The 13,373-nt window shown below is 40.6% G+C and overlaps 3 protein-coding genes across 3 annotated transcripts; 2 read left to right on the top strand and 1 right to left on the bottom strand.

Moving 5' to 3' along the window:
- Positions 1 to 249: 249 nt before the first annotated feature.
- Positions 250 to 2,562, top strand: LOC103959132 (2-oxoglutarate-dependent dioxygenase DAO-like). Its single transcript, XM_009371481.2, has 3 exons — positions 250 to 673; positions 1,887 to 2,205; positions 2,296 to 2,562. Exons 1-3 carry the CDS (start codon positions 321 to 323, stop codon positions 2,545 to 2,547), a joined length of 924 nt encoding a protein of 307 aa, XP_009369756.2. The 5' UTR covers positions 250 to 320; the 3' UTR covers positions 2,548 to 2,562.
- A 3,250-nt stretch (positions 2,563 to 5,812) lies between these two features.
- On the top strand, positions 5,813 to 7,783 carry LOC103959131 (2-oxoglutarate-dependent dioxygenase DAO-like). Its single transcript, XM_009371480.3, has 3 exons — positions 5,813 to 6,334; positions 7,017 to 7,335; positions 7,424 to 7,783. The coding sequence occupies exons 1-3, from the start codon at positions 5,952 to 5,954 to the stop codon at positions 7,673 to 7,675; spliced, it is 954 nt and encodes a 317-aa protein (XP_009369755.1). The 5' UTR covers positions 5,813 to 5,951; the 3' UTR covers positions 7,676 to 7,783.
- Positions 7,784 to 9,064: 1,281 nt separating this feature from the next.
- LOC103959130 (probable L-type lectin-domain containing receptor kinase S.5) lies at positions 9,065 to 13,108 on the bottom strand. The gene is made up of 2 exons (XM_018650359.2): positions 11,584 to 13,108; positions 9,065 to 10,155 (listed from the first exon to the last, which is right to left on the bottom strand). The coding sequence occupies exons 1-2, from the start codon at positions 12,932 to 12,934 to the stop codon at positions 9,299 to 9,301; spliced, it is 2,208 nt and encodes a 735-aa protein (XP_018505875.1). The 5' UTR covers positions 12,935 to 13,108; the 3' UTR covers positions 9,065 to 9,298.
- Positions 13,109 to 13,373: the final 265 nt, after the last annotated feature.

Genomic DNA, 13,373 nt, shown 5'->3' with positions numbered 1-13,373 from the left:
AAAAGAAGTACTAGATAATTGAAAGTGCATGCTGATGATGATTTTATGGCAAAAAATAATGATGCTGACGATTTGCATTAACATGGGAGGCGTGCTAATCTTATTCTTCTTGCCGACCCCTTAATCAATGTTACCGTAATTAATCAAAAACAAATGCGTATGGTACAGTCATTCAATCCCAAATGAACAAATCCAATGCAAATGTCCAAATAAAAAGTAGAATTTGAAAGTTAAAATATTCGAAGTCTCGGGTTTGATTCCTTCTCGCTGTTTATATAAAAAAAACGAGGAGTTATAAGAAACAAACCCAAAATTCAGAAATGGGAGGTGGAGAGGAGGACTGCAGGACAATCCCAACCATTGACCTGAAAAATTTTCCAGAAGCAGAAGAGTACAGGAAGCTGAGGGAAGCATCAGAGACATGGGGATGCTTCAGGCTTGTGAACTACATGATCCCACCGGCTCTGATGTCGGAGATGAAATCAGTGGTCAGATCTTTGCTGGACCTGCCCATGGAGATCAAGAAGCAGAACAAGGATGGGATAACAGGCAGTGGATACCAGGCTCCCAGCATAGACAACCCTATCTTTGAATCTTTGGGGTTCTACGACTTGGGATCGCGTCAAGCTTTGGATAGCTTTTGCTCTCAGTTAAATGCTTCTTCCTACCAGAGGTTAGCTTTTGATCGTCTGATAGTTTTACTATTGCTTAAATTTTAGCTAAGATAAAACAAGAAAATATAACCCAAATACTCCGCATAATTATTTGGTCTAATGCAACTCAGTCTTTGCTAAGGTCAAATCTCAAACGAGGATTGTTGAATGACAAGATTGTTTGAACCTTAATCTCTAGATTAGTCAATAGTCATTATGTTATTTGGTCTACATGTCAACCCTGAACTCGAAGCTCTAAACTCTAATCTCATTATGTAAAAAAGCCACATGGTTCCCTACAACTAAGGAACAATTCCTCGTTACCTACCTGCAAATAACAACATATACTGAATTGACTTAAAATATAAAAACAAAAGTATCTACAAACGTGTCGATTGTGATTTGTTGTCACATCCCCGCCCGGGGTGTATCACTTCCCGAGCCCGCTCCACCACCGTAGCATGATATTGTCCGCTTTGGGCTTACCATTCCCTCACGGTTTTGTTTTTGGGAACTCACGAGCAACTTCCCAGTGGGTCACCCATCATGGGATTGCTCTAGGCTCCTTCTCACTTAACTTCGGAGTTTCGATGGAACCCAGAGCCAGTGAGCTCCCAAAAGGCCTCATGCTAGGTAGGGATGAGAATATACATTTAAGAATCACTTCCCTGGGTGATGTGGGATGTCACAATCCACCCCCCTTAGGGGCCCGACGTCCTCGTCAGTACACTTGTGACCAGGGTTAGGCTCTAATACCAAATTGTCACATCCCCGCCCGGGGCATATCACTTCCCGGGCCCGCTCCACCACCGTAGCACGATATTGTCCGCTTTGGCTTACCATTCCCTCACGGTTTTGTTTTTGGAAACTCACGAGCAACTTCCAGTGAGTCACCCATCATGGGATTGCTCTAGGCCCCTTCTCGCTTAACTTTGGAGTTCCGATGAAACCCGAAGCCAGTGAGCTCCCAAAAGGCCTCATGCTAGGTAGGGATGGGAATATACATTTAAGGATCACTCTCCTGGGCGATGTGGGATGTCACATTTGTCAATAGTTAAAAACACAAAACAAAAGTTTCCTCACACAAGTTAAATTGTGCTTTAGCATAATGTTATATACGATGGTTTCATCATGAATATATAAATCTAGTCGTTAGTTTGAGCAATGTATTGCATACGTTGATGCATAGTAGAAAAACTCGTCTTAAAGTTGTTTTTATCACTAATCGAGCAGAGAGGTGATAGAGAAGTATGCTCAAGCAGTGTGTGAGCAGATTGTGGATATGGGGCAGAAATTGGCAGAGAGTCTAGGGTTGGCTGATAATGATTACCTCAAAGGGTGGCCCTGCCAGTTCAGGATAAACAAGTACACCTTCACTTCTGAATCAGTTGGATCCACTGGTTTACGATTACACACAGACTCAGGATTTCTTGCCCTTCTTCAAGACGATGAAATTGTCGGTGGCTTGGAAGTGATGGACAAATCCGGCACCTTTGTAGCTGTTGATCCTTGCCCAGGCACTCTCCTTGTTAATCTCGGGGATGTCGCTCAGGTAATATATTGTCTGTTTAGCGTCCCTCAAATTCTACAAGTTTGTAACATGTTTCATTTGTGCATATTTCCTTATGTTGTTAATTTTAAGGCATGGAGCAATGGAAGGTTGTGCAATGTGAAGCACAGAGTCCAATTCCGGGAGGCGAGAATTCGAGTTTCGATCGCTTCATTCCAACGTGGACCAGATGAGGGAGCAGTAGTGGAAGCTCCTCCAGAATTGGTGGACTCTGAGCACCCTCGACTTTACGTTCCCTTTACTTATGAAGATTACAGAAAGCTAAGATTCTCCGCAAACCTGCATGCTGGTGAAGCCCTTGCACTCGTACGCACCTCCTCCTAAGGGCTAGTTTGATATTCTCATGCTTTTAAAAAAACTGCTCTCATTGTATTGCAAGTATAAATAATTATAAAATAAAGCAGCAAAATGTTTGGTAAATTTTAATTGTAAAAGTGTTTAAGTGTTTAGTAAACTTTTATATAAAAATATAAAATGACCAAAATGGTTATGTGATGATGTGATATTATCGTATTTATGTTTATTTTCTTCTAACTTCATATTTTTCTTTAATGTTAATTTTTGGGTAAGTTATACAAAATTACCTCAATTATGACTACAATCTCATGTTTTAACATTGCAATGTCAATTATCATCCTACAAATTTGTTGCAAATTTTAAATGCTCAATATACGAGACCCACTCCTCATCCAACTAGATTAAAACATTAATTAAATAGCAATAAATTAACAAAATTTAACTATTTAAAAAATGTTAAAATTTCAGAAAATTCAATTTAAAACGCAGTTGGTACATGAAAAATTAAAGATATTGGCTTATGGCTCATCTTCTCCGCACCAGCCACCGAACACCGCCATCGCCCACTTTTATTAGTAGATCTCCAATTTCTCTTTTCCTTTACGAAGCAAAAGCACAAAGCAGCAACCTGGCAGTGTTCAACAAAGAAGCAGGCTTCTCCTTTAACAAAGAAGCAACCATGACGTTGGTCTGGTTCTGGAGATTTACGGCGATGAAATATGTCGGGTACGTGGTGTTGGCGTGAATGCCGCCGCGACGGCGGGATCAAGAATTGGGGTTTCTCGGCGGCGAAGAAGGACTCGACGTTGGCTTGGCGGGTGAGGTCGAGCTTGGCGTGGTTGCAGAGAGGACAAGGTTGGTGAAGCGTAGGCCTTGTAGTTTGTGGACGATGGCGGAATAGGGGTGTCGGAGAAGGCGCGGTGCTGTGGTTTTAGTGGTGAAGGAAGGAAAGGGGGGCGGATGGAGGGGGAAGAAAGGTGAGGATGGATGGTTTGGTTGGGGTGGGCTGCTCCTCTTTATTTAACCCTTTTTTTTGGCATAAAAGTAACTTTTTATTAATTTATTATTATTATTTTTTATCTAAATGGTCTTTTTCTTTCTTTTTTTTGGAAACAAGGTAAAATTCATTACCAACCAAAAAAAGCCCAAAACAAATTTGCAACAAAAGAAAATGGTTTTCACATCATTAAAATATGATCCTATATTTGTTACGTGATCATTTAACAGTCAAATCAACAGATTAATTAACGAAAGTTTGACATTACCACAAATTCATAAATTGAGATACGATATTGCAATATTTCAAACATTAAATATGAGATTGTGATGCAATTCATAATTGAGGTAATTTTATATAACCTATCATAAATTGGTAATGAATCTATTTCTTCCCACCTTTATGCTAAATTCAAATACACACACACACACATATATGCATTAAGAGTACGATCAATCGTGAATGATCCAAGCAAAAACGTTTCTTCAAAAGAGATCAGGCGGCTGAAGAAGTTGGTTGCATATTGGAAAGAACAAGCAGGCAAGAAAGGAGCCGATGAAGATTTGGAAGAAATTCAGGATGAGCGACCGGTGAAAGGTAGAGGAGATGGCCGCCATTCCATCTAACTTTCCGCAGAAAACTAGTTTGGCGAAACTTGTGGTTGGAAAAAAGGTTGTTACTGTTTTAGGAGGATGTAAGTTGTGCAGTAATTTTATTTGTAACTTGTAGTTGGCGAAATTTCGTCCTCGTCTTTCGTACTTGTTTTCTTCATATTTTTGCTTCAAAGAAAATACGGTCACTCAGATTTTATCCCAGTTAACACAAAGTGAAATGACAAAAAAAATAAAATAAAAATGACAGTGCCATGCTGCCAGCTCTTGGAGGCAAAGTTCCATGAGCTAGCGATGCCACCGCCACAGTGACAGTATTCCAAGCTAATTCTATAACTGAAACAACACATGATTGGTGTTGCTATAAGAAATGCATTACCAAGCCAATCTCGTCATTGAACCATCACATGATTGGTGTTGCTACATGCATGCAATACAAGTGAACCATCACATGATAATTAGCATTGCTAATTGTTTGTTCTTTGCCAAATCACTTAATTAATCTTTGCTATAATTAGTATATGAGAGCCTATGATAGAAAGGAGAAAGCAAAATAAAACCCACAAATCCGAAGAAAAATATGGGAGATGGTGACGAGGACTGCAAGACAATCCCAGCCATTAATCTGCAAAATTTTCCAGATAAAGAAGAGTACAGGAAACTGAGGGAAGCATCAAAGGCATGCGGTTGCTTCAGGCTTGTGAACCACAGGATCCCATTGGCTCTGATGTCAGAGATGAAATGTGTGGTCAGATCTTTGCTTGACCTGCCCATATGGAGATCAAGAAGCAGAACAAAGGTGGCAAAGACTTAGCTGGCTACATAGCACCAAGCAAACTCAACCCATTTTATGAATCTTTGGGTCTCTATGACTTGGCCTCACCTCAGGCTGTTCATAGCTTTTGCTCTCCGTTAGGCGTTATATACCTCTTCCCACCAAAGTTTAGGTTCCTACTTCAACCTCAAGACCCGCAATAATTATTTAGTCTAGTGACACTTGATTACCATTTTGTAAACATCTATATATCAGGCATATCACATATTGCATATTTGTCATAAAATGTGGTATAACTAGCATTAATGACATTTAACGCATGTATACCTGAAATATTCGAAAAAGGAGTGCTTTTAATCCCCTTTAGCTATATGCACTACAAAGTAAATGTATATTGCAATTTTCTCTGCCCTCCAAATTAAGGAATTAACTATTGTACATGTATTTGTTTAACATATTCGCCATCTAACGGTCATATATGTTGTAGAAAACAGAGACTATTATATCGAATTATATATATTAGATGATGAATTTATTAACTGAAGACTAGATAATTGAAAGTGCATGCTGATGATGATTTTTTCCGACCCAAAAAAAAAAAAAAAAAATTTGATGATAGAGGATTTACATTAATCTTGTTTCCTTTCATATTATGTTGCCTAATTTCTCGGCCGAAAGCGAACTGCCGGAGGAATTCTTCTGGAAAACCGACCGCATACGACTTTTCTCAGACGGGTGGGACCACGAGTGGGTCCAAAGTACACAAAACCACAGACAACGTCCTAATTTTGTTCGTGTGGCTGCATAAACGGTCGGACTCAAAAATTTCTTCTCACATGAATGACGTGCTAATCTTTTTGTTCTTGCCGACCCCTTAATTAGTCAAAAATAAATGCGTATGGTACACTCATTCAATCCCAAATGAACAATCCGATCCAAATGTCCAAATAAAAAGGGGAGTTCGGAAGGCTCGTAGTATTCACTTTTGTTCGAAGCTCAAGTTTGATTCTTTCTTTCTGTTAAAAAAATAAAAAAATAAAAAAGGGAGATGAAAAAAACACAAACCCACAATTCAGAAATGGGAGAAGGAGAGGAAGATTGCAGGACAATCCCAGCCATTGATCTGAAAAAATTTCCAGAAGCAGAAGAGTACAGGAAGCTGAGGGAAGCATCAGAGACATGGGGATGCTTCAGGCTTGTGAACCACATGATCCCACCGGCTTTGATGTCGGAGATGAAATCAGTGGTCAGATCTTTGCTGGACCTGCCCATGGAGATCAAGAAGCAGAACAAGGATGTGATAGCGGGCAGTGGATACATGGCTCCCAGCAAAGTCAACCCTCTCTACGAAGCTTTGGGGCTCTACGACTTGGGATCGGGTCAGGCTGTCGACACCTTTTGCTCTCAGTTGAATGCTTCTTCCTACCAGAGGTTAGCTTTTGATTTTCTGATAATTTTACTAGTTTTCTACTTAGTATCAGTAATTTGATTACATTTTAGCTTAGTGAAAATAAGAAAACACAACCTTAATAATCCGTGTGATTATTTGGTTTAGTGTCGCTTAATTCTGTTGAAGTCAAAACGATGGTTGTTGAGTGAAAAGAATGTTAGAGCATTAATCTCTAGATTAATCAATAAGCATATATTTTATTGAGTGATACTAGGGGACTAAATTTATAGACTAAATTTTGTAAACTACATGACATAGAAGTTGATAATTAGATTATTACTTAAATGTTGATAAACGTGCTTATTTTCTATTGGTGACATGTCATTTAATTTGCAAACTTAGTCTCCATAGCATTACTCTATTTTATTTGGTCTACATGTCAACCCTAAACTCGAAACTCTAAACTCTAATTCTCATTCGACGACTACTATTGAATGAAGAAAAAATTACAACCTTAATAGATCATGTCGATTGGGACTCGTCAATAGTTAAAAGCACAAAAACAAAAGTTACCACACATGTTATATTGTGTTTTAGCATAATGTTATATACGACGGTTTCATCTAGCACATTTAAATATAGTCGTTAATTTGAGCAATGTACTGCGTTGATGCATAGTAGAAAAACTTGTCTTAAATTTTGTTTTCGTTACTAATTGAGCAGAGAGGTGATAGAGAAGTATGCTCAAGCAGTGTATGAGCAGATTGTGGATATAGGGCAAAGGTTGGCAAAGAGTTTAGGGTTGGCTGATAGTGATTATCTCAAGGGGTGGCCCTGCCAGTTCAGGATAAACAAGTACAACTTCACTCCTGAATCAGTTGGATCCTCTGGTGTACAATTACACACAGACTCAGGATTTCTAACCATTCTTCAAGACGATGAAGGTGTCGGTGGTTTGGAAGTGATGGACAAATCCGGTGCCTTTGTAGCCGTTGATCCTTGCCCAGGCACTCTTCTTGTTAATCTAGGGGATGTTGCTAAGGTACCTTATTGTCTGTTTAGTGTCACTCCAATTCTTTTTAACATGTTGCATTTGTGCATATTTCTTATGTTGATATCTTTATGTTAAGGCATGGAGCAATGGGAGGTTGTGCAATGTGAAGCATAAAGTACAATGCAAGGAGGCAACAATTCGAATTTCGATCGCTACATTCCTCTTGGGACCGAAGAAGGAGGCAATATTGGAAGCTCCGGCGGAGTTTGTGGATTCCGAGCACCCTCGACTTTACGTTCCTTTTACTTACGAAGATTACAGAAAGCTCAGACTCTCCACAAAACTACAAGCTGGTGAAGCCCTTGCACTTATGCGCACCCCCTCCTAAGTTTGCTAATGTGGCACCAGAGAGAAGTGAGCCTAATGCCAATAATTGTATTTACAGAGATTATATAATATATTGAAATAAGTAATTTAAAATTATAGTGTTGCCTAATTGAACTGGTTAATCCAGATTTGTTCAGATAATCTCTCTGTTCTTTCTGGTTTTACTTTCTAGTGGAGGTTTCTTCGGTCTTACAATTTGTTAAAAACTTTGGGATTGCTCATTGAAAGAACAATGGTGACATGGTTTGGATCTTAGATTAGTCATTCAACCCAACAATTTGGTTTTGAAGGCAAGTCGTGTATTGAAGGAGAGAAAACCTATGGTTTCGGTGGGAATATATTTTTTTTGTGTCTACAATATGCATTATGTAAACGAGGTGGCAAATCAATTCATTGGATTTTTAATAGGAACCCATTAAGACCAGTTTAATTTGGTGCGGTGCGGTGGAGGGCTACGGTTTTGTAGTGGACCACCAGGGAGGATGAATGCAGGGTTGGGTCCGAGTGGGTTTACTGGGATTAGGTTAGCTTTGTGGCCGATTGGAGAAGGAGGATGAAGTCGTCCTATGGGGAAAAAGGTGGAGAAGTCATGGTCGGGTTGCTGGATTTATGGTGGAGGAGGAGGAGAAGAGAGGGAGAGAGGGGATTGACAATGAAATTAATGAAAAAATAAGGGGTATTGTTGTCCAAAAATTTATAATTTTGTGTTCCATGGGTTGGAACAAGTCCATTCTAGGGATGAGGGTGGAGCAAAAATTTGATTAAAATCCGTTGCACGAGGCAATGCGTCCCACTCTTTTTGACACACCAAACGTGGGAAGAGCACGTTCCGTCCCATTGCATTCCGTCCCATGCCAAACGGTGGTACCTATATGCTTTTGGTCCAATGAGGATTAGGCAAGCCAATGATAATCAAGTTAAACGGTCATACTTGCATAAACAAATCCTAAGTTTTAATTAATTAAATCATTGACCATAAAGGCTTAATTAAATCATTAGTGTTGGTTATGGTCATGCTAGTTTCGTATTCAATGTGAACATATGATAATTGTTCTTGGATTATTGATGATGTAAGCAAAACACAATACGTATTATAACGTTATATATCGTTAATAATTATAGACTAACTTGCATAAACAAATCCTAAGTTTTAATTAATTAAATCATTGAGTATAAAGGCTTAATTAAATTATTAGTGTTGGTTATGGTCATGCTAGTTTCGTATTCAATGTGAACATATGACAATTATTCTTGCATTATTGATGATGTAAGCAAAACACAATATGTATTACATGCAACATAACAATATTTATATATTATCAATAACACTATATATCGTCAATAATTTAACACTGAAAACTAAAATAACTATTAAAATAGACCCTAAAAAGAAAATAAAACAAAATCTATATACTTATAAATATTGAGACAAAATATACAAACTTACACATGAACAAGGCACCTTCGGTGAAAACACAATAGAAAATATAACAAAATTAAAACTAGGAAATCTCTCAAGCAAAAAACAAAGAAATTTCTTTTATTTTTTTTTAATTTAAAAAAAAAGGTAAAATAAATAAAATGGGAGAACGTGAGATTAATGAGTAACGACAAAACAAGAATCTTAAAGCAAGGAGAAGCTGTCACTATGTCGTCTTGTTCCTCCATTGCTATCTTGGCTGTCGTACGGTGGGGTCCACTCCGAAGTATCCGACACCGAGATCTCAAGGGGCCAGGACGACGTCGTATTCACTGTGTTTGCTGTGCTACTCACTCCCTCAGGCATATTGCTGGAGGGCCACACGAAAGCGGGTTTAAAAGGCGGGACTCGGGGCACCGGAACTGACCCGGAAATGATTTGGATAATGGTTTGGGTCTTGGGCCTCTCGCCCGCGATCGGGTGCATGCAGGCCAGCCCAAGAAGTAAAAGCCTCTCGCCTTCCCCCGCCACGTAATCATTTCCCAGCCTCTGATCGACGGCATCCAACACGCGCCCTTCTCTATGCAATGACCAAACCCAATCCACAACGAATTGGAACCCTCCCATTTTGGTCCACGGCCGCTGCCCGCACACGACTTCTAGAATCACGGCCCCGAACCCGTAGATGTCGGACTCGCACGTGGCTTTCCCCGTGTGGAAGCACTCGGGGGCTATGTACCCCATCGTGCCTGGGACACCCTCGAGCTCAGCGTACGAGGTCTTCTCGTTGTCCAGGGCACGCGCGAGGCCGAAGTCCCCGAGGCGAGAGTTGAAGTTAGAGTCTAGCATTATGTTGCTAGCCTTTAGGTCTCTGTGGACTACTCGTTGGTCGTACTCGTTGTGGAGGTAGTGTAGGGCGGAGGCCACTCCGGCGACAATTTTGTATCTCTGGCTCCAGCCTAGGGTGGCAGTTTCCGTCTCGCCAAATAGGTGGTTGTCCAAGCTGCCGTTGGGCATGAACTCGTAGACTATGAGTAGCATTCCATTTTTGTGGCACCATCCTGCATGTTTTTAATGTGTCAAAATGTGTACATGAAAACATAACAAGTTGTATCAACAATTAACCATGTCAAATAGTAACACATTTGGGCATTATTGTAAATTCATTTTGTTAGTCCGTAAATTTTCTCTACCCAAAGACAGATTTGTACACCTTCACCTTCCTAATTCTCCTCGGGAAAATTCTTAGTTGAATGTGAGATGATAACTATAATTACCAATCGAGATCTTCGCTGAATCTCGCCGTCCAAAGTCGACGAATCAAGAAAATCGGACCACTCATTTTAAATTTTACATCCCCATTAGCCCATCCATCGATCCACCTCACACAAACTAAAAAGTCTGAGTCACTCTCTCCTTCTCGGTCCGAATTTTTCGATCCAACCGGCTTCAGAACGAGAGATCCAGAAAGATTCTGAATTCTATAAGTGGCACAATCATTGACCGTGGACTTTGGGAGTTGGCATACGCATGTGCTAAATATTCGTTAGTCCTAATTGGCATATAAGAATAAGAGACAAAGAATTGGTCCGCGGCAATCGTGCCTACCCAGAAAATAGAAATAGAGCAGAAAACGACACGGCGTGCGCCACCGAACATGGGCCAGCCGTTGTTGGGTGAGACAATTCGGATTTCATTCAATTTTGGTCCAATGAGGATTAGGCTAGATTCAGGCTCCATCCCGGACCCACTAAATAATTTGCAATCATAATCATTAATCCAAGTTAATAAATTCATACTTGCACAGACCAATCCTAATCTTGAAGTTAGATCATTGACAAAAAAATAAAGGTTTAATTAAATCACTAATTTTGGTCATGCTAGATTCATATTCAATGTGACACGTTGTCATATTGAGAATTGTATTTACATTATTGATGATGAAAGCAAAACTCCATACTAGTACGTACAACCCAATGACGTTATAATATATGGTTAAAGAAATTAATATTTAAAATTAATGACCGAAAATTAAAATAATTATCAAAACGAACTTTTTAATAAAAAAAATACAGCTAAAGCAACCAAAAGCATTAAATTGACTTAATGTTTTTTTTTAAAGGAACTAGCTAATGGCCACATTAGTTTACGTTTTCAATAAAACTTATTAAAGTATTTCAACCTCCTCCTACCTTAATGTTGGTGCCCTCCAATTTTATTTTCTATTAAAAGTTTATAATCAATTATATTTGCAATGAAAATTAGTAACGTCAGAAACACCAAGTTATTGCACGAATTTGTTAAATAACTGATGTGGCGGTTTTAGCCCCATCTAATCTTTTCTTTGTTCACAGTAAAAAAGAAACTATCACATTTAATTTTTTAAATGACTTAAGTCTACCGTTTTACTTGGCTTCAAAATCCAACCCAAATATCAAAACGATTAAAAAAAAATAAACAAAGTAAATAAGATGGGATTGGTAACTTACCAAGTAATCGGACGAGATGCTTGTGGCGGAGGCGGTTGATAATGGTGAGCTCAGCCAAAAAGTCGTCTTTACCCTGGAGATTATCCCGGGAAAATTTCTTCACCGCCACCTCCAAATTCTCTTTGGGCAGCACACCTCTATACACCACCCCATATCCGCCCTGACCCAACTTGTGCCTCTCGTCGAAGTTGTTCGTCGCCTTCTTCAACTCCTTGAAACTAAACTCCCTCGGAGTGCCCGGAAGACTCTTCAGCGCCCCCAAAATATTCTCGTCCGACGCCGCCGCCTTCCGCCGCTTGTACAAGTAATACCCCAACCCGCCCAGACCCAACAGCATCAGCGCCGCCGCGGGCACGCCCACGCCCACCCCCAGCCCAATCTTCAACCCCGTTTTGCCATCCGCACCCTTGCCACCTGGCAGAAGCTCCACCGTCAGATTCCACTTCAGCACACAGTTCAGCTCGATCGCGGTTCCGGTCGAAGCGGCAAAACCGAAGTAAGATTGCTGTTTCACAATGTCCTTGAGGTTGATGTTGTTCTTGGTTAGGATTGGGCTTGTGGGCCTGGGCTCGATGACGAACCCGTTCGTCTGTTGGTCCTTTTGCTGCTCGGCCATGTACACGTCCAACCGGTGCGAATCGCCTCCGTATTCGATCCAGACCATGTAAAATCGGGTATCGGACGGCGAGATCTGGATACCCAGATCCGAGAGCGAAACGGTCTTGTTGGACCGGATTGAATTGATGTTGATACCCATGTGGTTGTCGTCCGGGTCGAAACTTTGTTTAAATGTGTCGAGCTCGACGGCGAGAAGGTGGTTATTGGGATCGCCGTCGGTGGTGGCGTTGGTCAAACCGAGGTATTGGCCGTGACTGGCCACCGGGAGGGTCATATCCGGCGCGATGAGGAACGCCAGGCCCTCGCCCGGGATGGCGGAGCTGTTGGGACGAAAGACGTTAATCAGGAACGACGAATTGAAAGACGCCACGTGGCTTCCGTTTGCTGCGGAATCGGAAGAATTTGAACCTGAATCTTCCCAGAGCGTGAAAGAGTGGTTGTAGAAGATTCTACCTGAGCGGTTGTTGAGGGTGAAGTTTCCGGCGGAGTCCGGCGTGATCTGGAGCGCATCGTTGCTGATCGTCGCCGGCTGGAGCACTGCGAACTTGCTGTAATACGATTGGTCGAAGGGGCCGAACACGTTGTGAGAGGTTTGGAGTCGCTGGGCGTCGGAGAAAGCTGCCGCCGGCAAGAGAAAAAGCAGCAGCAGAGCCGCCGCGCCAGCTGTCAGCTGCTTCAGCCTCATGTGGCAGCTGGAAGAAGCAGGAGACGACGTCGTTGCACACTCACTCATGTGAAATTGTTGAGACGATTCCAAATGGCGAGAGGTGATTCCTGAGCAGCATTAATTAAGTTCTTCAGCAAATGCGCGCATCTCTTTATTTGTTTATAATTTTCAATTTTTTATTTTTTCGGCGTAGCAAACACTGAGTTTTTTTGAACGCTTGGTTGCCACTTTCCATGTTATAACGCGGAAATTTCCAATTTATTTATTGATTTTTTTGCTTAAATTTTTTAATTAATTGATCAACTTTCAATATTGTATAAAAAAAAATTGATGATTGGATTGCAAGTTGAACAATTGTTTAGCTTTATCTAGTAATGGAATGAGATTTATTCCAGATTTTTACGTTGGAGGCCCGTCAATCGAGAGATGTGAATTATTTAAGAGAGAAAAATATCTATACTCTTTTAAGTTTTGAAGTGTAAAATAAATTAGTAAAATGAGTTAA

The sequence above is a fragment of a genome, unplaced genomic scaffold, assembly GCF_019419815.1.
Source record: "Pyrus x bretschneideri cultivar Hongxiangsu unplaced genomic scaffold, Pyrus_bretschneideri_v1 Contig8, whole genome shotgun sequence".
Classification (NCBI taxonomy): domain Eukaryota; kingdom Viridiplantae; phylum Streptophyta; class Magnoliopsida; order Rosales; family Rosaceae; genus Pyrus; species Pyrus x bretschneideri.
This window is presented reverse-complemented; position numbering and strand designations above follow the sequence as displayed.